Source organism: Lithobates pipiens, unplaced genomic scaffold (assembly GCF_037356315.1).
Source record: "Lithobates pipiens isolate NorthernLeopardFrog02 unplaced genomic scaffold, aLitPip1_a1.2 Scaffold_18, whole genome shotgun sequence".
Lineage (NCBI taxonomy): Eukaryota > Metazoa > Chordata > Amphibia > Anura > Ranidae > Lithobates > Lithobates pipiens.
In genome coordinates this window covers 84,220,925-84,244,555 of record NW_027507758.1, presented here as the reverse complement: position 1 = coordinate 84,244,555, position 23,631 = coordinate 84,220,925, and the positions used below count along the sequence as shown (strand labels likewise).

Sequence of the window (23,631 nt, the reverse complement as noted above, 5' to 3'; positions counted from 1 at the left end):
GGGCTGCCTGGATTTTTTTTTTCCAGCTGTGAGAACTCTCTGCACTTGTTAGAAAGAATTGTGGCATGCTGTTTTGAAGATCGGGAAGGGAAAAAGATTGCGATTTCGATTCTTAACAATTAATCGTGCAGCTCTAATGTACAGTCATGCCAATGAACATCTGAATGATGGGAGAAAGTGATGTGGTCAGATGAGACCAATATTGAGCTCTTTGGCATTAACTTGACTCGCCGTGTTTGGAGGAAGATATATGCTGACTATAATCCAAAGAACACCATCCCTATAGTCAAGCATAGAGGTGGAAACACTATGCTTTTGGGCTGTTTCTCTGCTAAAGGTACAAGCTGTCTTTGCCACATTGAGGGGCCAATAGATGGAGCCATGTATTGTATAAATCTTGGATGAGAACCTTCTTCCCTCAGCCAGAGCACTGAAGATGGTTCATGAATGGGTCTTCCAGCATGACAATGACCCAAAACATACCACCAAGGCAACAAAGGAGTGGCTCAGGAAGAAGCACATTAAGGTCATGGAGTGGCCTAGTCAGTCTCCAGACCCTAATTCTATAGAAAATGTATGAAGGGAGCGTACATTTTGAGTTGTCAAGAGACAGCCAAGAAACTTTAAGTATTTAGAGAATATCCCTCCAAACCTGGTCACCAACTACAAGAAACATCTGACCCCTGTGCTTGCCAACAAGGGTTTTTCCACCAAGTACTAAGTCATGTTTTGCTTGGAAATCAAATACTTATTTTACTCACTGAACAGAAACTTAATTTATAGCATTTGTTTTATGTGTTTTTTCAGGATTTTTGGTTGATATTCGGTCTCTATCATATAAAATACACCTATGATAAATATTATAGACCCTTCATTTCTTTTTAAGTGGGCAAACTTACAAGATCTGCAGGGGATCAAATATTTCTCCCACTCTGTGTGTGTGTGTGTATGGGGGGTTCATGTGAGTATGGGGGGTTGCAGGGCATATTATGTGTGGGCAGGGCACATTATGGGGAACACAGCAGGGCACATTACACTAGCAACGGTTTCCCTTTACATGCTGAGCAACACAGAGAGGCGGCTGTGAATCAGTCCTTTTGTGGCACTCTGTTCCCCGCTGTCCCCTCCTTTCCTCTTTTACATCCTGGGTGATGTAACATGCAAACACCTGGAATGGATATAAGGGGAGGAGGGGCTGGCGGGGGACAGCGCTCTACGACCAGCACTAGAACATCCTTTTCCCTGTGTAGTTGTGCATGTGTCGGCAGAGGGGATGCAATCTGCCCGTCAACTGCCTGCGACAGACTGGTAGATCACGCCAGAACCCCTGGGAACTTCCACGGAACCCCAGTTGGGAAACCCTGCTCTAAGCATTCCCTTTCCCTCCTCTCCCTGCAGCTACGGAGAAGGTTATATAAGTAGGTGAAGGAGGAGCTGGGCCAGCACAGAGACCAATTAGACACTCATAGTAGAGGAGACGGCTATGACTTGCAAGGAAGGGAGGGGGCTGTGTTAGGGAATTGACTCCTCCTGGAGTATTCAAATTCCTCAAAATTAACAAGTACAGAGAGTCACTTTGCAAATTAAATGGTTATTCTGTTCAAGTTATTGACAGGGTCTCTTTAAGAGTGGCATAGGGTCTGTTTACCTGTGGATTACATTGTAATTACAATTGACTTCATTCTTTTGCTTGAGTTGCAGTCGATTTATTGGATGGCTTGTCCTGCAGTGACCTCTGCACCTTCTTACAATATAAAGTGACTAGTTTAAACCCAAATGACAGTCTGCCTGCTTCGATCCTCTTCGGTGACAAATTATATATATGTGTGTGTATTATAATGATTGATCTCTCCCTGATTTCCTCATACATCTACCAGGGAGGCAAGGGTAGAATTGGCATGCTCTGTGGAGGGAGTGGTGGAAACGCCAGGTAGTTAACAAGGAACAGCTGAAAATGTTTCAGATTCTGACTCAAATTTTTTGTAGTAAAACTTTGCGACAGATGGCACCAACAGATGGAGCCCACATTCCTAAGGAGCTTACCATGGTCATGCCTCCAGCGGCCGATAATACACCATACCAGACCACTCTTAAAGCTTTGACTCGAATTAGCTGGCCTGGTTGCAGCTTTTAGTTTTTAATCTCAGGCCCGCGGCCACGGAACCATGCTTTGTGATAATCTACTTTTCTTGCTGTCATGCCAGGGCTGTGTCTTTAAAAATGCGCATTCCTGTACAAGATCTCAATGGAACATGGACGGATGGTGCAACTGGTTGGTGGTGTTAGGCTTCAAGCCTGGCCATTCATAGTTACGTTCTGTACAGTTTCTTTACAGTTCTATTCATGCAGGCTATATGCATCATGATCTGATAGGTCAATAAGAAATCTGCATATTCTGATCAGATTTATCGATTAGGTTTCTCCAATGTAAATACTTTGACGCAATTTTGCATAATCAAAGTTTCAGTGATTGGAAGTTTTGGAAAATTCTGATTTGGTTTTAAGTTGAGCATGGAGCAATCATCATCGAGTCTGAAAGAATCATTTTTGATTTTCATTCACTTTTTTTCAATAAACTTTCCATTTTGAAATTGATCTTATCGATACTGGATAGTTCACTGTATTTGTGGCATTGAGGGATCATATGACTCATCCAATCGATATGATCAACCTAAATAACTTGATCAAACAGGCCTTTACATTGCATACTCCGTAGATCTAGAGAGAAGTTTGTACAATCAGATTGTAATGTTTATACTTTAGGACCATGTTTATACTTTAGGACCAGGTCAGATTGGCAATCATTGGGGTGCAGAAATGATTTCACCCAATAGGCATAATTTCTTAAGGAGACCACGCATTATTTTCAGTGGTTAAAATTATACTGTAAAGACACAAATTAATGCTGAACTTCACTCTCTGAATCAACATTGACTATTTTTTAATCCTTATGCTTCTAGCAATAGTAGATAGGAAAGTATCATATTTACTTTTGAATGGTATTGTAGCTAGGTGATAGTGTTGGACAGGGCCGGGACAAGGGGTGGGCAGGAGGGGTGGCTGCCCTGGGCACTGTGGTATCATGGGCGGTGGGGGGGCACCACAAGGAAATAGGGGGAGGGGATTTGTGTTGGAAAGGGGGATTTGGGGGGCAGCAGGGAGTAAGTATTGTTCTAGGAGGGGAAATTTGGGGGGTATGCAAAAATTTAGGGGGAGAAGGAATGGGGGGAGATTTGTGCTAGGAAGGATGATTGGGGCCCTTTGTGCTGGAAAGGGGGATTTGAAGTGGGGTTATTGGGAGGGGTAATCTTAAGGGTAGATAATTTGTGCTAGGAGTGATTTTTTTGGGGGGGGGGCACTTGAATTTGAGGAGTGGGGGGTAAGATTTGTGCTGGGAGGGGGGATTTCAACAGGGAAACAGATTTGCACTGGGAGGAGGGGGAATTTATGCTTAGGGGGTGAAAAAGATTAGTGCTCAGTTTGTTTGGGGGGGGGTGTTTAATGCATAATGCTCATACACCTTGGGGGCGGGGGGGTGCAGTTTGGCATGTTTGCCCTGGGCTCTGGCTGACCTTGTCCCGGCACTTGTGTTGAATCATGCACCTCATCCCTTTTAAATATGTAAATAGCATAAAGAGTAACAAGTGGGATTATAGCAGTGCCAAGTAACAAAAACAGTTTAAAATTTAACAAAGTTTATTTAGTACAACATTAAAAGAGTAGAACAAATTATTTGTATCATTGTTTTACACATATCCAAAAAGGATCACAGTAGGTGTTCACTTTAAGCTAGGACTGTTACTGATTAAAATTTTCGTGTTCGATTAATCAATTTTTTTTTTTTTTGATTGACTAATTTCGATTAATTATATCGCACATACAGATTCAACTACTTTTAAATGATTTTCTTGCATTGCAACTCTGCATTAGTCAGTGATAAATGTGGTATACACTATATACAATCACCCAACACTAGTTCATTTCCACAATCCATGACTTAACTTCAGAGTTCACACAAATACGGTTTAAATTCAAACTGTAGCACTGACATAAGTCTTTTTTTTTTCCATAGTAGTGTGACAATCCCTCCACCTCTGATCTAACTAATCACTCTCACCTTATGGCATGGACCCCTGTGCAAACAGGTGGTCATGCAAGCGGGTATCAAAAGGGTTAACACAGACCATAAACTTTTCTCACGTCTCCTTAGATCTCAGCAAGGACGTCAGGTCATGGGTAGAAAGAAAAGATCTAAGTGCTCACCGCTTAAGTATAAGATTAAATTTTTGTGTTCAAACACAAACTACTCACATAAAGATGATAAAAACACAGGATGTAAAGCCGTCAATCATGTTAGTTCCGTAGGGCAGCAGCGGGTGACATCATGCGTAGCTCCTCCCCGTATGCGTTACGTTCAATTAGAACTTCAATGTCACCGGACTCCTCTCCCCTTCCCTTCGTTAGCAGACGGAGGCACTTGGCTAAGGCGGGAGGAGTCCAGTGACGTCCATGTCCGTGACGTCACCGGATCTCCGATGGAACTCCCTGAAGCCCCAGAAGCCGGCGGAGAGGTGAGTACCGATCAAAAGAATTTTGATCGATCAAAAAAATGAATCGATTAATCGAGGAATTAATCTTTAATTTCCACAGCCCTACTTTAAGCAGTTGGAAATGATGTAGTGTCTAATCCCAACATGTTTTGCAGAATTTGGCTTCCTCAGGGGATTATTGGAAGGTCATTAAAAGTCAACCAACTATAACAAAATGACATACAGAAAGAGCATTAGTAAGTAACAGAGTAACAAAATAATATAATTGAGTTATGCCAAGTCATTTATATACATGTATAGAAAAGCATTTATTACTCAATATTTGCTCTGCTTAATCCAAACCAAATGTACTCACTTAGTCACCAAAGATGAACGTCAAGGCCAACTGCACCGTTGTGGGGAAGGACATCAAGTGACCGCAGGAGGCACAAAAAAAGATCAGGCTAAAAACAGGTAATATAAATAAACATAGCTAAGTATCTGGAGGACATGCAATTGTGTCCGGACTAATGACTAATATAAGCCTAATCTCTTATATGCTCTATATCATTATCCGTAGCCAGTACCAAAGAAGGCACAGAATAAAAGACAAAAATTCAGAGACAAAGGCCTTTTGAGATGCAGTCCATAAATATTGATCAGCTTAAAAATAATAATCTGACTCAAAGTATGTGTGTGTGAAACCATATGCCCATGCAGGCACCAGAACAGCAACCCACATGTAAAAATTCATATCCAAAAGTAGATATCAATGGCATAGTTGAAAGCACAGTGTCACCCAAAGAAAGCAGGCCATTTAAACTCTGCTAGGCTATACATCTCTAATTGCTTATGAAAAGTCAAAGAAATTAACAAGCAAACTACCTTCAAGAGTACACAAAATGTCAGTACTGAGTGTTTGGAGTAGAGCACTGTACTACAATCAATGCCCAAAGACAAATAAGAACTTTCAGGCTAGGTTTCCACCATTAAATTTACTAGTACATTTGGTTTGGGTTAAACAGAGCAAATATTGAGTAATAAATGCTTTTCTATACATGTATATAAATGATTTGTCATACCTCAATTATATTATTTTGTTACTCCGTTACTTACTAATGTTCTTTTGTGTATGTAATTTTGTTATAGTTAGTTGAGTTTTAAACATCTTAATGATCTCCTGAGGAAGCCAAATTCTGCGAAACATGTTGGGATTAGACACTACATGATTAACAACTGCTTAAAGTGAACACCTACTGTGACCCTTCTTTGGATTTGTGTAAAACAATGATGTTAATAATTTTGTATACTCTTTTAATCTTGTACTATATAAACTTTAAGTTTTAAACTGTTTTTTTTCTTCTTGGCACCTCTATAATACCACTTGTCTTTGTGGTATTTATCATATTTACTGCATTTTAAACGTATTTATTTCAGTTACTTCTTGGTTTAAAGGCCTAGGCAATTGATGTCATACATCCCAGGATTCTTAAGAAGGGGAGGAGGGGTTTTCTCAGCTAAGCACACCCTCCTGCCTGCATGCTTGAGCTAAGGGCAGATGAATTCCAGGAAGTAAATGCTACATGAATCATCTGCTCTTACTCAAGATGGCCATGGCAGGTTTTTTGTTTTGTTTTTTCAAAATGATTTTTCAGCAAAATAAAGCATCAAGACATGGATGGATGAGCGAATTTGATTTAAATATTACAAATGAATTAAATAAAGTTTTTCCTGTGTGGTGCTGAGATTCAGTGTAATTCTGTTTTAAGTCCACTTTGTCTAGTTGCAGAAACTTGTTGGCTGAACAGCACCTGCATTCCATCAGATGCAGACACAGTTGGGGTATTATGACAGCTGGTGAGCTGACTGTACATTTACAATAGACCCAGCAGGAGATTCATCCATCCGCTCTATGTAGCCTGGATGGATGACTCTATATGTGTATGGCCAGGTTTCGGGTTTATGATTTCAGGTGGGCGAGGCTGCAGTGTTGGGGTACTTTGATGTTAGTAGAACAGTAGATAGGTGAGCTGTAGGTTTTCTACTTTTTATAGGCCCAAAAAGTATCCTATCACAATCTATTCTACTAGGAAAAAGCGCAGGAAGCCAATCGGTTGTGCTGCAGTGGCCATGTGCCAACAAGGAGCATTCTGATAGGAGTAGAGAGAAGTGCCATGGACAGATTAGCTCAGCAGTCTGTGGCTTCTGCTTTCACTGTCCCGTCACAGGCTGGGGAGGGACAAGATCTGTAAGTATTAACTAACTGCAACAAAGAAAAATCAGGCCTCCTGCCCTGCTAGACAAGGCTGTGCTGTGTGACAGAGCTGTGCAAATCTCAGAACTGGATGGACATAAATATCATTTTTTTTTTTTTTTTGGGGGGGGGGGGGTGGTTAAGAGGCCCCGCTATACATATAATGTCTCGTCTCTGTTTTTATTTGATTGCCTGGAGTTCAGTTTTACCCTTGCAGATAGAAGAAGACTTGTGCAGAGGACTCCCCTTGTGTCTGTGTCTGCATGTGCTGTCCAAGTGCTGCTGCTGTAAATAATCACAAAAGCAGGCCACTTTGCTGGTTAATTGGTACAAACCATCTGGATGTGCCGGCAGCTATAAATACATTCCGTGTTTTCTCAGGCTGGCAGTCAAGGCTTTGATTTGCACGCTGCGATGGGGTGACGTGTTCAGTCCAAAGGATCGCAGCAGATGAAATCTGTTCCCTCAAATCCTTCAGCAGAGATCTCGTCACATCCTCTTGGTGACACAGAGGCCTGCAATCAATTAATCGGCTCAATGAGACTCTCCTTTACCATGGGAACATTGTGCTGATTAATAGACACGCAGACACAATGCAGAATTTATGTGTTCGGGAGGGGGCGATGTCTAAGTTGTGTTTATTGTAGGACATTTCACATGCTTATCAAAGCAGTCATCATTATTTATTCAAATAATTTTATGAATACTGTCTGTCTGTGGCTTGATTTTGCGAAACATTTAAAGCACAAAAACTTTCGTTTAACCGCTTGCCAACCAGTACACGACGATCTACATTGGCACAATGGCACAGCTGCTCAAATGGGTGTAAATCTTAAATCCCCTTTAAGACGCGGCCTTATGGGCGCACCCGCCCCTCCACAGACTCTGTGACCGTGCCCACGTATCCCGTGGACTCAATGAGAGTATTAGTTCCCCACTGTTGGTGTCAGTGGGGGGGGGTCTCATTTTTGGTTTCAGTGGAATGAATACTGGCCGAAGGGCTATATATGGGCACGCAAAGGGTCACAGTTTGGAGTCCACTACTCTAAACTATGCTGTTTATAGGGCCCTGAGCTGAAGAGAATCACAGACGAAAATGAGCAGCAGTTAAACTAAAGTAATAGCAGCAGCAGCATATAATATCTATTTTATTAGAGAGTCATGTCAGTGGTAGCCCATCCCCCCACAGTTAAACTCACTCCCTAGGACACACTTAACCCCTTGATTGCCCCTAATGTATAACCCCTTCCCTGACAGTGTCATTTATACAGTAATCAGTAAATTTTTAGAAACTGATCGCTGTATAAATGACAATGGTCCTAAAATAGTGTCAAAAGTGTCCGATGTGTCTGCCATAATGTCGCAGTCACGATAAAAATCGCAGATCGCCGCCATTACTAATAAAAAAAAAGAATAATAACAATGCCATAAATCTATCCCCCTCTGGTGTCACATTTGGCTTCTTTCAGGGGGGAGGGGGGTGCTGATACCTGTCTAAGCCCTTGTACACACGGTCTGAAATTCCAACGGAAAATGTCAGATCGGACCGTGTTGTCAGATAATCCGGCCGTGTGTGGGCTCCATCTGACTTTTTCCGTCGGAATGTCCGACCACCAAAGTTTGAGAGCTGGAATTTTCCGACAACATGATTGGATCAGACTTTGTATGATTGTTTGTAGAGAATTCCAATTGGACAAAGTGCCACGCATGCTCAGATCAAATTACGAGACCAAAGCTATTGGCTACTAGCCTGAACGTAGTCCCGTCATAACGAGCGAACGCCATCACGTTCCGAACGATCAGATTTTTCGACAACTTTCTCCGACCGTGTGTATGCAACACCTTTTTTCGGAAAAAAACGGACAGATTTTGTGTTCGGAATTTTCGACCGTGTGTACAAGGGCTAAGACAGGTGTTTGCACCCACTTCTGGGCATAGACTTCCACAGGAGCCTCTTCCTGTCCTGCTGCATTGTCTGCTGGGAGACACACAGGTCCCAGAGACAGCAGGGACCATTCGTAGTGCGGTGCGCGACTCGCGCATGCGCAGTAGGGAACTGGGAAGTGAGTGAATTATTTTAATTTTTGTATTTAATAAACTTGTTTTTACGGCACTGCGCAATCAAGGTTCCCCTTTGTCATTTACATGAATGTGATTTGCTTATTAGCAAGTTTTTTACTGCAGCTGGAGTTTGAGGATCAGTTCTTTTATCCAAAGACGCTAAGGTTTATATTTTTCAATAGGGCAAAGGTACTTATGTCACCAAATACACACAGAAGTTGCAACAGTTGAACTATTAGAACACAGGGACACTTACCTAATAGTATATGGTTCCGGTCAGAATGAAATGCATTAAGCTCATGTAGTCCAATTCTGTCTGTACTTAATGTAAACTCCCCAACATAAAGATGTTATAGTTCTCCAATAGGGGTTTCTTACCCAGCTAACAGGGACAAGGAAGTGCCTATCTATAACCAACTAACTCTGTAATATTACCCAAGCAACAGCTATTTACAAATATAGATACCTTGGATGCAGCACCCTACAGTCTATTGAAAGCCCCCTCATCCACCAAAGTCAAAATGCACGCAAAGGTGTTTTAAAAATAAAGCTGCTGCTGGGGGGAAAATGCAGTACTTACCTCAGCGCTGGCAGTTCATTGTTATGTTTTATGTACAATTTAGGTTCTGATTGAAGCTTGGTGAATTCGGTCTATCTCTTTATCTCCCATTTTCACCATATCTGTATAAATCTTGATCTGCGCTAGAACAAAACGCTGCAATCTGATTGGTTCCTAGAAGCCAACGCACTTTCTCTTTGGATTTCATACTCTAGTAAATCAGTCCTGTATGTTTGAGTTGGCAGCGCAGCTACAGAAGCTGAAACAATTTTCTGAGTCAGCGGTGCGGAGGTCAGAGAATGAACCTGGACTCAGACAAACTAATTAGGGTTGTCCGCAAAGTCAGTGGAAAACAATAAATATCTGTAAAATTTCATTTTTTTTCCTGCACTTGATTGCCAGTTCCAGTATTTTAGAGGGCCTGTCCACCCAACGTTGCAATTGCAGATTGTGGCCGATGCTGGCAAGTTTGATTAACCACTGTCATCTCACTAGAATGTTGATGACAGGATTAGCACAATATGATTTCTGATTAGAGTCTCACTCATCATGCGGCAACAGGCAGAATGTAACTCTTTATAATTCTTTCTCCTTAAATATAGGTGGCTCTGCAGATTCGTCCCTCCGTGCTGTTTTTAGTATGCATGCCATCCGTTCATGCACAATCTTGACAAATAATTACAAATGATAGTTGTACAAATGCACGATGGCATTAAAACCTTTTTGCAACTACTAGCAGGAAACAATTAAAAAAGGGACATTTGTTGGAGCGCTTGGAGACCTTTTTCCTCAACCTCAAGAAATTCAAAGTCCACTAATTGAAAAAGTTAATGGCTAATATTTCCCCCGTGTAAAGGTGGAAATGCTCATATTCACTGCTTTGTGTGTCCCCTGCGCTTTGTCTGGATTATGTCCTATGAAGACCATTGCAGAACAAAAGACAAAGAATATTTTAGGAACAATGGCAGACACTGGTAAAAGTATATACAATATATGCCAGTGTTTATCTGACACTTGGAAATTTCACATTTGTGCTTGTGTATATTGTAGAATTTAGAGGTATTAATGTAAGATAAGGCTTCTGCCTTAGGGCCCATTGACCAGATTGTGTTGAGTTAGCACAAAATACATCCATGGCACTATGTGTTTCATGCTTGATGTGATAGAGTGCAAACACCTTGTTGACAGATGTGCTTTACAGCGCATATGGTGGTGCACTGCAGAAATAGTACATGCACTGTTGGTGTGTTTGGCAGCCCATTGAAAAAAAATGGCTGCCTGATGCAAAGCAGGTTAACGTACCGCAGTAGTATGAATGGGTCCATATCCAATACGCTATAGCAAGTGAAATTCATCAGCAACTGATATTCTCTTTAAACAGTTGGCATTAAGCCAGAAAGCCCGCCTAATTTTCCACGTTATTAAAAAATACTTTTCTGTCTTTGCAAATGCGTAGGGAAGTCTTCTGCTGAAGGGTGCTGTTAGGACCAGAAGGCCAGGCATAGCCCTTTAACACACATTATAATGGCAGTGCTGGGGGGGGGGGGACCCATACAAAAGGGGACTGAAGTTCCTCTTTTAAGTGTTGTTAAACCCACAACAGTAAAATCAGTCTGTATATGCAGTAAAGCATGCTTGTTATGCTCACTATGGAACCCAAGGGGTTATTCCTCCGCTTTGTATAAGAAGGCTGTTTGAACCTCTGTTCTCTGATCATCCCCTTCCACAGTCCCCAATCCATCTTCTGATAAGAGCATTTGGAGTCACTCTGCCAGTCACATGGCATGCGTTAACAAGGATTACAAAGATGCAGCCCCTTCATAATGAATGGACGGCCCTAATACAATTCATAATGAATGCGTCGTCAACACACCACAACAGAGATGAAGAACCTTTTTAGCAATACCACATTGTGTGGTATGTGCGCTGTGGTGCGTTGTGTGTTGCACTCTACGGTACAGTGCTTTGGGGTACCAGTGAATGGCACTCCACCGCACATAAAGCAGTTTTAACCTGCATTGTACAAGTGTAAATGGGCCCTGAAAAGCAAGTCTGCTATAATGTACAGGACATATCATTAGCCAGCATGAGGTTCCATTTGCCACGCAAAATTGAAATGTCAGTATTGGATGGAGTTGGCCTGAAAAACGCCGGCGTCCTGACAGCGTACTCCTCTCAGCTGCCTGACACTCTTTATGCAGTGATGGGCTCGGCTTGGCCGGCCTCTTTGTGCTCTCCCTCCACATCTGCTGACGCCTGTGATTTTCTATAGGGGACATGCTGTACGGGAGGCTCAGTGGGGAAGGAGGAATCCCAATGCTGGAATAGTACAATCACTGAATGGACTCTACACCATGTGATGTTTACTACAATGCCGCTCCGTGTGACTGCGTGAGAGCTGCTAGATTGTTCCTCATGTGGCTTGTATTGACAGTATGAGCCAAGCTGGGCCTAACCTTTCCCAGTGTCATTTACTTTGTTCTAATCAACCAATCGGCTTCTTGCTATTATTCCTCCATTCTGTATTACTTCTTACTTATGTATAAAAAAAAAAAAAAAAAAGTATTTTATCCTCAATAAAATCCATTTCTTTCTCACCTATTGAGGAATACAGGAAGTGATTCACCTTCGAGTTATACTGCTGCCTACAGGGAAATGAAGAAGTAGTATACTCCCCATAAAATCTGTTCCTTAGAATCCATTGTGGACACAGGAAGTCCTTGTTCTGAATGTGCAGTATAGGTGAACAACGTTTTGTGTCCCTCAATGGACGGGAAAGAAAAGTATATTCTATTCTATAGAGGCTGTTCCTCTCCTGCACATGTAAGGCCTCGTTTACACGGAACGTGCTAAAGCATAAGCTGTGTTTACCTGCATAGGGATGCAAAGGTGTGTTCCATGCATTTTATTCTATATAGAAATTAGAATGGGCTCATACACATGAAATTGACTCTCAGTGACATTGACAGCCGTGTGCAGCAGCACAGATGATGACACCTCGCCGACATGACACGTCCCCTCCTGAATCACAGTGACGGTCTCTGTCCACTGAAGGTGGTTCTTTCAGTCCACTCCAGTCCTAACAGCACTGACCGGTCCGCTCCACTCCAATATATGAGGCCCACTTGGCTACCTTGCACCATGACATCACACGACATGCTAGGGCACCACCACTGCCAAAGTCAAGCGTCACAGCCATATTTCTTACTGGAAAAATTTCCTGTCCTGGAAAAAAGTGCCCGTTTTACTGGCTGACAGTAAAAATACTAATGGTTGGCAACGCTGGCTCCTAATCTGACATGCCTATGGGTGCATAGCTTTTAATGCACACTGTGAGTTCGGGGACATGCACCCACATGGATGTCGAAGTGGCAGCAACTGTGTTTTGCCTAAAACTGACCATACATGTTAGAATCTGTTTAAAGCTATTGGAAGATGAAACAGTAAGTGATCATGTGTTGCCATCTCTCCGTCACCTCTTGCTCAGATGACAACTCTAAAATAATGGATGTTCCTTAACTTTCCTTCTTAGTGACAGTGGTCACCATTGTACATAAAGAGGTAAATACCCCCAGTGGGGACAGAGACCGCAGTAAAACAAACAAACGCCAGTAGTGTAAGGCTCGGTTCACACAGGGGGCGATGCGAGGCGACACGACTTGCCGCGCCGCGACCTGCCGCGACCTCAGCGGCGACTTGCAAATGACTTCTGTATAGAAGTCAATGCAAGTCGCCCCGAGGTCGCCCAAAAGTAGTACAGGAACCTTTTTTCTAAGTCGGAGCGACTTGAGTCGCTCCTCTTAGAACGGTTCCGTAGTACAGAACGGGGGCGACTTGTCAGGTCGCGGCACGGCAAGTCGTGTCGCCCCCTGTGTGAACCGAGCCTTACCCTTCTCTGTCTTATTCAAAGCTAAAACTGACCATACAAAGCTGACTATACCATTTCCTTTACCACAACTATATAGTGCTATTTGTATGTGAATACAACATTTAATGGATGTAAATAGGCCTTTATACTGCATAGTTTTGATAAATAGGTGGTTGTTTAGAGATTGTACAATTCGGTTGTAATATGTGTGATCTGTGCTTTTCCCATCAGAGCCTTTCAGTGACCAGCTTTAGTAAAATTTGTATCCATTGTGTACCAAGCCTTTTAAAGTTCTGTTGTATTGTATTTTTCTCTCCAGAGATATTAAACCCGACAACATTCTGCTAGACATGAATGGACACATCCGACTAGCAGATTTTGGCTCCTGTTTGAAGCTAATGGAAGATGGAACAGTAAGTGACGCTGTATTGCCATATGTTTTTATTGATCTGCAGATGTAAGGGGGTTTTTCCAAAGGTGAAGCAGCTGTGCATAGTAACCAATCAGATTCTAGCTTCAGCTTGTTCAGTTGAGAAATGGACAGAAATTTTAGAAGCTGATTGGCGGTCATGCACAGGTTCTCCAGGTTCTGTCTGCTGGAGCCTACGTTCACAGATATGTGATGCGGAAACCAGCGCGATTCCAGCGCCGGTTCCCGCATCACATCTCTCCCACAGGCAGTTCACACTGCCCTCCTCGAACCACTGCGGGTGTCAATACGATGTTATTGACACCCCAGATCGTTTCACAGATCGCAGTGCAAACTGTGAACTCGCGCAGGAATCGGGTCATATGGGTGAGAACACCCATGCGATCTGATTCCAGTGTGGGGAAAAAAAGTCCCTGCACTATTTTCTTGCAAATCCAATGTGAGTTCAGACATACAACTGTATGTCTGAACTCGCATTGCACAGACAGGGCATGCGATCAGCACCACACTGCGGGTGCGAATCACATGTGTGAACCTGACACAGTCTGAATACATTTTTCTCTATGTATCTTTTGCATGCATCGTTACTGGATAAGTTCTGATTAAATTGCTTTTAATATAAATCAACCATGGTTCGAATGTGGAGGTATCCTGATGTGTGTTTACGTTTTATTTTTATCATAGGGTGCAAGTTGATATGTGATGATTTTTTGATACTATGTATTAAACCCAACCATAGGATCCTTAAAAATGATCCCTTGCAGTAGGGCTGTGCCCACATTGCAAAGGTTAATTGGTCATTTAGCCTAGGGGAGAGGAGAAGTGATATATCATTTAAAGGATGCACCCCACATGTGGCCAGGGAAATAAACACATATGTTATATTTGTAGCATTAATCATGTGCAAGAGATTTTTTTTTAAATCCAGGAGAAGAAGCAGTGTTTAATTCTTATTCCATGAGCGTGAGGGGAAATTGCCCCATAGTAAGGGTAATTCCTATTTCAGACCTTTGTCCCTAAAACATTTGGACCTTTTTGCTTTTGTGACCATTCTAAAATAATGGTTTTCCCTAAACCTTTTCTCTTGGTTACAGTGGACCATGGCATATAAAGAGGTAAATCCCCCCCCCCTCCCCCAGTGAGGACCCAGACAGCAAAAAAATTTTAATTACCCTTCCCTGGTCATTGACTCAAACTATGGAAGTCACTGGATTAGCATGACAGTCAGGCAATTACAATTTTAGGAATAAGGTCAGCTTGTTTTTTTCTCATGTTATAGTTATGATCTCTTTAGATGATTATATCAGATGTCCAGCTGGGTATTAGTTCTGGCCACCTTATGGATGAACGGAGGTGTTGCATTGGATGAAAGTAACAGAATTTATTTTCGGTTGTTGATTATCAACTAGCTCTTTCCCACCATTAATGAATATTTTTTTCACTTTGCTAGGAACTTGTGGCCTTTTGTCCAGTGCCCACAAATAATGATGTTAGTATAATTCACGCCCATACGTTTGTGCTCTACACGTGTTTGACATTCTTAATTTTCAAGCTTCAAAGTTGTTGACTAAAGTATTGCCAATGTTAAATAAGACCTACAGATGTCAGCAAAGCCTACTAAGTGAGGGCTAGTAGAATGGTTGGAGAAAAGGGCATCATGTTTGTAACCCTTATCTTTGGGTAATTCTAATGCCACCAGCTTGCAACTCCATCTACCACCATTAGTGCTCAGTCCCGTAGAATCATGGGTAAATTTGACTCTCAAGCAGGGATAGAAGCATGCTGACAGGTTCTTGTGCTCTTGAGGATCAAGACTTAAAGTAAACCTGTGTCCAAGCTATGGACATTCACATATTTACAAATTCTTAACAAGCAATGAATTCTCTGACCTCCATAGCTGCAGTCAATGTGAGGTTCATCAGGATCAGTGAAATTCATCCTTAATGTTTGCAGCAGAAACTTCTCCATTTTACTTCATATTTTTCTGTAGCTTTACCCAGCTTTGCTCATCAGCGGTGAGTTGTCAGTTTTCCAGCTTTCTAATGTCTAACATAGAAGAGAGGAGAGAGCAGAGTGCCAAGATCAGACTTGAACCTCTAAGTTTGAAAATGAATTGTTCCACAGTCTCAGCAGCTGCAGTGGTCAGTGCTGGCTTATTGTAAAGCTTATTTACTGCTTGTAAAAAAATATTTAAATATGTCCATAGCCTGGCCACAGTTCTAATTTTAAATCCCAAAAATTGGAACAGAGTGAACGATTATCCTCACACCACCCTCATTTTGTTTTGATGACTGCTTTCTAAAAGTCTCATTCTAGTCTTCCGCATGGACAACAATATGTCTTGATAGTGTTTAGGATTAGAATTGTTTTTGTAAGGCAGAAAACTAAAATCAACTTTTAAAGTGTCCGAAATTTCAGTGTTTAGTGGACGCTGGAAAGTTACAGCCCCTGACAGTTTTTTATCTCTCTGGGACTCTATTGGTGACGTCTCTGACATGAGTCCTTAGGTCTGCACAGCTGTTGTGCCCATTATGAGTTGTTCCCACCATCCCTGCTGGAACAAGAGTCAGGAATTATGGCAATGAAATCTCACTGTAGCCAAAAAGAAGCCAGGGGCTAAACTATACCAAAAATATCACTTTTATTTCATTTTATTATCTGTCTTGCTCTATAAGGCCAGAGCTACATGGACAATTATATTCACTTCCTGCTAGGGAACACCACTGTCTTGCAGCCAACTGAATATGCTAGACCTACAAAATAAATTTTTAGTAGCCCAATCATGGTGCTAAAGTAGGGGTTGCAAATGATCATTAAACAAATGGATTCATCCTGCAGGAATTTAATGCACTTAAATATAGCTTTGTACAAAGCGAGATTGATTGCTACTACATTATTCTATTTGTTTAGTGAATTTTTGATCCCCCTAGATTTTTAGTAGCACAATTGAGCTACTAAAAGTCTCCTGTGTAGCTCAATCTATTCAGTTGACAGTATAAAACAAACTAAAGGCCAAAAAATAAAAAATGGAGGTAAGGTTTTTTGGCAGTAGAGACTTGCATATTCTCTTGTCTAAAAAACACTTCTTTCTGCCAGTGTACACATTGAAGTGTACACACCCCCGGCTTACAGATGCCAATAAAAGAGCCAAGTGCCAGGGAAGTGTATCTCCAGTGTGCATGCACAGGAGTTACAGTCTCAGCAGTGCTGGAAGGCAGCAGACTTAACGGAAGATTGTCTGCAATGAATTGACAGCGAGGAACACTGATCTCACATCACTGGAGGAGACCACACTGGAGGGTAAGTGTGCCACAAGCGGAAAGTATGCAGTGAAGACTTGCACATTATGGTAGAAGTCTACCCATCTTAAAAGCAGAAAAGTTATTTAAATCTCTTAGCCCCAAGAGTCTGTGTCAATGAGTTTTTGTTGTGTTTGGATGAAATCAATTTCAGAGGCTTCTGAAATCTTTCAGAATGCTTTGACATTTGACCTACACTTGACCATCTCCTGACCTGTAGTTGACCTGCTTCAAGTGGGTTTTGCACTCCCACAGACCTGTATAGGAATGCAAAACCCAAGTCTATCAGCACAGGCCCTAATACTTAAAAAGCTTTCAGAGTTTTTGTATTCACCAGTCATATGTTGCTGTATGGAGTCCGTAGACATATTGGAGTTGATTTACTAAAGGCAAATAGACTGTGCAGCTTGCAAGAGCACTTGCTCCAGAGCTTTGTAAATGAGCAGAAGCTCTGCTGACTTCCACCATCCAATCATGTGCAAGCAAAAATGTTGTTTTCTTTTTCCTCTGACGTTATTTGTTTTTTATAAAGCAAAACTTAACCTCGTTTAGTAAAGTGGTTGTGAAGCCACTGTATAATAAACATACCATCCCCTCTGTTAGCTAACAATGTATGTCTCAGTGTCTGTGCTTTAAAAAAAAAAAAAAAAAGCAGATTTATACGTTATATGAGAGCGTCACCCGACATTCATGTGAGCCCTTGGCTCTCTCCTCTCCCTGGCTGATAGCTATAGCAGGCGGAGCCGAGAACTCCTGCCAATGTCGGCCAGGAGGAGAGAGCCAAGCAGTTACATGAGTGCTGGGAGATGCTCTGATATAAGGTATACTTTTTTTTTTTTTTTTCAGCCCAGACACTGGAACGCATATCGTTAGCCAATAGAGGGGATAGTATGTTTATTATACAAATATTATAGCAGCAGGGAGCAGAGTGGCACAGACTAGTTGACAGACTGGGAGGGGAGGAGGAAGAGCAGAGAGGAGAACTGCGGCTGACAGAGGCACGTAAACTGACCACAGTGTCAGGGCTCAGCAGCCATGATAAACTGTGGGCAGAATCAGGCAGGATCAAATAGTTTATTTTAGATTAAACAAGGGGCCAAATACATAGCACAAGCACTGTGCTGCTATACATGCTTTAAGGGAACAGGATCTATTTTTTTTTTTGGGGGGGGGGGGGGTTGGTGGGGGGGTTACAAATGCTTAAACTCTGGAGCAACTGCATTTGCAGAGTGCAACTGCACTTTGCAAAGTGCACAGTCGATTTGCCTTTAGTAAATCAGCCCCAATGAGTTCTGAATTATTGCAAGCTTCCTCTGGATATGACCTCACTGATTCAGAAAAAAACTTTTTCACAGTTAACACACCTTGAAATTCTGTAAAAAAAATAAAAGGAGTAAAATAATGAATATAAACTTTTTAAACCAACGTTTATTTTTTCACTGCCGTGCTGTAAAATAGGACGTTTATAAGAGGTGGAAACACGTGAAGTTCTTTTGTAGTAATATTTCAGAGTAGATGGTGCATGGTGAATGAACGCACCTTGTTTTGCTCCCACTGCATCGGCCGTTGCACACACAGAGCACCTTCAGGTTCACAGTCAGCAGCCATACCTCCAGTCTATTTGGTGGCTTTTGCACGATTGTTGCGCCTTGTCTGCACTTTTGAAATGCACCCAATGCAGGAAGGAAATCAGGCCAAAGCACAGCTGACCTAACTGTTAAGACTTGCTCATTCAAGAATTTTGTATTTTATTCCTTGTATTGATGACTGTTCTCCTTCTAGGTCCAGTCCTCGGTGGCAGTGGGAACACCAGACTATATCTCTCCTGAAATCCTCCAGGCTATGGAGGATGGTAAGGGGAAGTATGGTCCAGAGTGTGACTGGTGGTCTCTGGGGGTCTGTATGTATGAGATGCTGTATGGAGAAACTCCATTCTATGCCGAGTCCTTAGTGGAGACATATGGGAAAATCATGAACCACAAAGTAAGTAGAAGTTTATCTTGCATTTCAGCTAATTACAGTACTATCCTTATTTCTGTTTTAGACTCGGCTTTGCCTCTTCTACCTGCAGGGTAACTCATTTGATGGAAATGTCAAGTCTTTTGAAAAGTTTTTAGACACACACATGAATGTTATCTTAAAGGGTCAAAGCATTACCCAAACGTACCCACTAACATACCGAATCACATTCCAATTTTTTCTTTTTCCTTGGTCCTGTAGAGAGAAAACTTTTCTTATACAAAATTCTTACAGGGGTGGTAGCTGTTGAAAGGTCAGTTCCTATTGACTTAGGCACCCCCAGAACTGTATTTCCCAAGAGCACATTCTCTTTGGCAGGCTATTAGGAGTCAAAGCAGTAGCATTGTTTTGCTGAGTAACAAAAAAAGTCAATGTACTCTATGCACGTGGAGAGCCCACGTCAGTCAGAAAGAGTTACAGTAAGTAGGCATCAGGATTGGGAGGAGGGGGGTTGCAATTTACCTTAGAATCAGTTAGAAGGCTATGGAGGGCAGCTGGGGATGCTGTAGGGTGCACATATTTATCTTTTGCTATCTGTATCCTGTATGCAATCTGTTTATATATCCTGGGGACATTTTCTCTTTTTTTCCTATCCCAGAGATGTGAAACAAAGTGAGAGGAAATATCTACAAAGTGAGGAAAACCCCATTGGACAGTTGTCACTGTAAAATAAGTCCCCATTGGAAGATTTCCCTCTGGTCCTGGATTTTAACTTGCTTTCTGCCCTTTGACAATGGTCACTAAACAGAGGGTGAATTTCCCAGTGGGGACAAGGACAGCAATTAAAATAAATTACAAAGGTTCTAACCCTTCCACATTCTATCCCAAACTAAATATTTTGCTTATACCTACCCCTTAAAAAGACACCAAAAAAAATCTATAGCCTTCTCATATTGATCAGTTTTTACATTGAATTTATAAATTATTCTGCCTCTTTGAGCTTTATAATGTATGATGCACATATAAAGTGCTGTCCATTATCAACCTTATTTGTTATTTTTGTTTCTGAGCTATGTGTGGTGAAATATGATGGTATGGTCTAATCTAATCTCCTTCCTTTATTTTACCCCCAGGAGAGGTTCCAGTTCCCTGCGCACTCGGACATCTCTGAAAATGCTAAGGACTTAATAAAGCGGTTAATTTGCAGTCGGGAGCATCGTCTGGGTCAGAATGGGATTGAAGACTTCAAGAACCACCCATTCTTCGCTGGCATTGACTGGGAAAACATTCGCAACTGTGAAGCACCTTATATCCCAGAAGTCAGCAGCCCGACCGATACGTCCAACTTCGATGTGGATGATGATTGTTTAAAAAACAGTGTAAGTGCTGCTCAGGCTGAAACTGAAGACAACTGCAAGGAACTAAGTCTCTCTCTACTATAATGCTACAACAGTTTGGTGTTCTGATGTCTCATCCCATGTAGTAGCGATTAGTGGAGTGATACCAGCCTTATTGATTTTGCAGTGAAATTGCCACCAAAGCTTACACTCTTGATTTCGCTGATTGAGCTGCATAGGTGAAATTTGCCAGGACAATTTTACTATTCCTGGCTTCTTGAATATTTTCCGACACACAGCTAACTTCCTATTCCTGTATTGCACTGAAGAGACTAAGGCTGTCTCCTTCGGGCCTAGAATATCTGTTAATGCGAAACAACTAATATTTATGGTGTATGAACATTTAGAATTTTTAAAGTGTGAAATTTTTTAATTTTTGAAGTGTATAAATATAATGTTCAGCTTATGTTTCTTTGGCCCTTTTAAAGACGCAAACTGTAAAGTCTAAAGATTTTTTTACCTTAAAGTATTCTCTGCATTAAGGTTAAAAACCTTCCAATGTCAGCTCCCCCATTGCACAGAGCAAGCAAGTATAACATATTTTTTATGAAAATAATAAAAAACATCTTGACTATTGCTTTAAGGACTTCCCTTCTAGTTTAAAGTGGTAGTAAAATCCGCTTTCTGATTTATACTTACAGGTAAACCTGTAGGTACAGTAAATATATCCTAAATGTGCACTTTTTGGAAATATTTACTTTACGCACAGCATGCATATTTACTTTATGTGCAGCATGCAGTCCATTGAGAGAGTTGTGCCACGGCCATGACTCCCATGCTCATACGTGGGAGTAACATCACCGCAGCTCGCCCATTCAAACAGCCGAAGTCCACAAACCCAGAAGGAAGACTGGGGTGAAGACGGAAGCCCTGGTAGCGGTGCATACTAGCACATTATGATATTATCCTGTGGTTTACTACTGCTTTAAGATTTTCCTGGAAAAAACATTAGATACCACATCTGCAACTGTAGCAACTGAATCTAGAAAGGTTTTGTAGAGTTAGTTTATATTTTAGTTAAGAATGGTTTTGGGCGGGCTGAGTTGGCCTGTGGCTTGGATACTCCAAAAGAGATCTCCCTGCCATAATTCCTGACCCTGACCCTGTTCCTGTTCTTTAATGTTGGAGTTTTGGGTTTCCCATCCATATTTTTGTGTTTCAGTTCACCACAGAAGTACGGTAACTCTTAGATGGTTTAACTTTGTAGTTTCTACCAAACTTGGAAGGTTTTTGTGTACTGATGCCTTTATTGGGAACTGAAAGACAGTTGTCCTGATCAAATTTTTTTCCTCTATGCTAGAAATGTAAATTTGTTGGCTGTTACTCTGCAGTAATGGTGTTCTTTGTTATGTAGGAGACGATGCCTCCCCCAACACATACAGGCTTTTCTGGACACCATTTACCGTTTGTTGGGTTTACCTACACAAGTAACTGGTAAGATGTCAGCCACGTGAGTCCACTCTATGAACACATACCGTATCATTTTTGCCACTTCTCCATTGCTATCTCCTTCTCTTTCAATCCTTGTTCTGTTTTTCTCCTCCTGCCTGTACCTCATCTTTCTCTATAGATTTTCCTCTTTCTTTTACCTCTTCCTCCCTCTACCTCTATATCCCTGTCTACTTTTCTCTTTCTTGTTCCTTCTCACCCTTTCTCTTAAAGTGAAAGTTTTGAAAAAATGCTAGCAGGATGGCATACCGTGCAGAATAGACTCTGTGTGTCTCCTCTGCAACAATTACCTGCCTGCTAACAAGTTTCTGAAAATTATACACTGGGCTGCACATGCCTTACTCAGTCTAACTTCTTATCATTCATTGGTGCCAGAATGAATTATCTCCTCCCCTCCCTTTCTCTTCTCTCCTGTCTTCTTTCTACTCCCTCTCTTTGCTACCTCTGTCTCTTCTCCTTTTTCCGTCACTCTCCTGCCTTCCTCTCTGTGATCCCCACTCGCTCTCCTCTGTCTCTTCTCTCACCCTCTTCCCTTTCCTCCTCTCTCCTCCCCCTTCTCTTTATTCCCAATCTCCCTCTCTCTTTTCACTCTTTTTCCTCACTCCCACCTCTCTCCTCCCTCCTCCCCTCTTTTTCTTACCTATCTCCTCTTCCTTTCTTCCTTCCTTCCTTCTCTCCCTTTTCCCTCCCTCTCTCCCTTCCCTCTCTACCTTCCCTCTCTACCTTCCCTCTCTCCCTTCCCTCTCTCCCTTCCCTTTCTACCTTCCCTTTCTACCTTCCCTTTCTCCCTTCCCTTTCTCCCTTCCCTTTCTCCCTTCCCTCTCCCTTTTCCTTCTATCCTGCTTGCGGCCTTTCCCATTTTCTGTGTCTCTCCCCCATATCCATATTTCTGTCTGCTTCTCCCTCCTTCCATTGCTTTGCTCAATCGCTATTCTGTCTTCCTCTCCCCTCCCTACTTTGGCTTTTACATTTTCTTCTTCATATAACTTTATGTTCTCTGTATGTCAAATGGAAGATTTAAGTCATGGAACTTTTCAGAGGTACCTCTGTCTAGTCTGAAAGATTTAGAGGCGAGTGGAATCTGTGTGCTATTACTCTTAGTGCCCCTGCTGTGAGTTCAGTCATCTGTGGGTTTCTGTTGCTTTTACCTTTTACTTAAGCAAATGACCTATAAAGTGTGCCCATTTACTGGTTTTCACACACCTCTCCAGCAAACAAAACCTGCATTGGCATCTGAAAAAATGTCTGTCTGGGAAATGTTTTATGTGTGGAAGCTGCAAGGTTTTGGGGAGAGCATCATGATCCAGCATGGCTCCAAAAAAAAAAAATTGTGACAGTAGATTTATCTTGTGTTTGTGACTGTTGTTGTGTTTCTTTAGTGTATTATCAGATAGGAGTTCTCTGCGCCTGGCATCAGGGATTGCCAATACAGAGCTTGACGCCAATGTACAGCGCACTTTAGAAGACAGCCTAGCAACGGAGGCATACGAGAGGCGGATACGGCGGCTGGAACAGGAAAAGTTGGAGCTCAGCAGGAAGTTGCAAGGTGCTTTGCCAGATCTGTGCAGCTGCTCAAAAACATGTTTATGTCTGGGGGGAAATAAGGCAAACAAAATAAAGTATTCAGAAATAAATACCCATTTCCCCAAATTTTGACTACGCAAGTTCCAAAAATGATCTGTTGATCTGCCTGAAATCCAGTGAGCTCCTAAATTTATGTAGTGGTCTAACTAATCTTCCACTGCTACAGGGAGATCCCAAACTGTGTTGTCAGCCCTGCCCAGTTTTCACTGCCTGGGGTACAGAACACCTTCCACTTCTTTTAT

The 23,631-nt window shown here is 41.9% G+C and overlaps 1 protein-coding gene across 10 annotated transcripts in view; it reads left to right on the top strand.

The window, feature by feature from the left end:
• The window catches only part of CDC42BPA (CDC42 binding protein kinase alpha), a 354,685-nt gene that overhangs the window by 201,335 nt on the left and 129,719 nt on the right, over positions 1–23,631 (top strand). For all 10 annotated transcript variants that reach the window (XR_013276619.1, XR_013276620.1, XM_077485865.1 and 7 more), the window contains exons 6-10: positions 13,591–13,684; positions 18,783–18,983; positions 20,093–20,338; positions 21,711–21,790; positions 23,185–23,351. Coding sequence is in view for 8 of the 10 variants with exons in the window: in XM_077485865.1 (XP_077341991.1) it covers positions 13,591–13,684; positions 18,783–18,983; positions 20,093–20,338; positions 21,711–21,790; positions 23,185–23,351 (788 nt within the window). In the remaining 2 variants the exon portion in view is untranslated. The remainder of the gene's footprint in view (positions 1–13,590; positions 13,685–18,782; positions 18,984–20,092; positions 20,339–21,710; positions 21,791–23,184; positions 23,352–23,631) is intronic.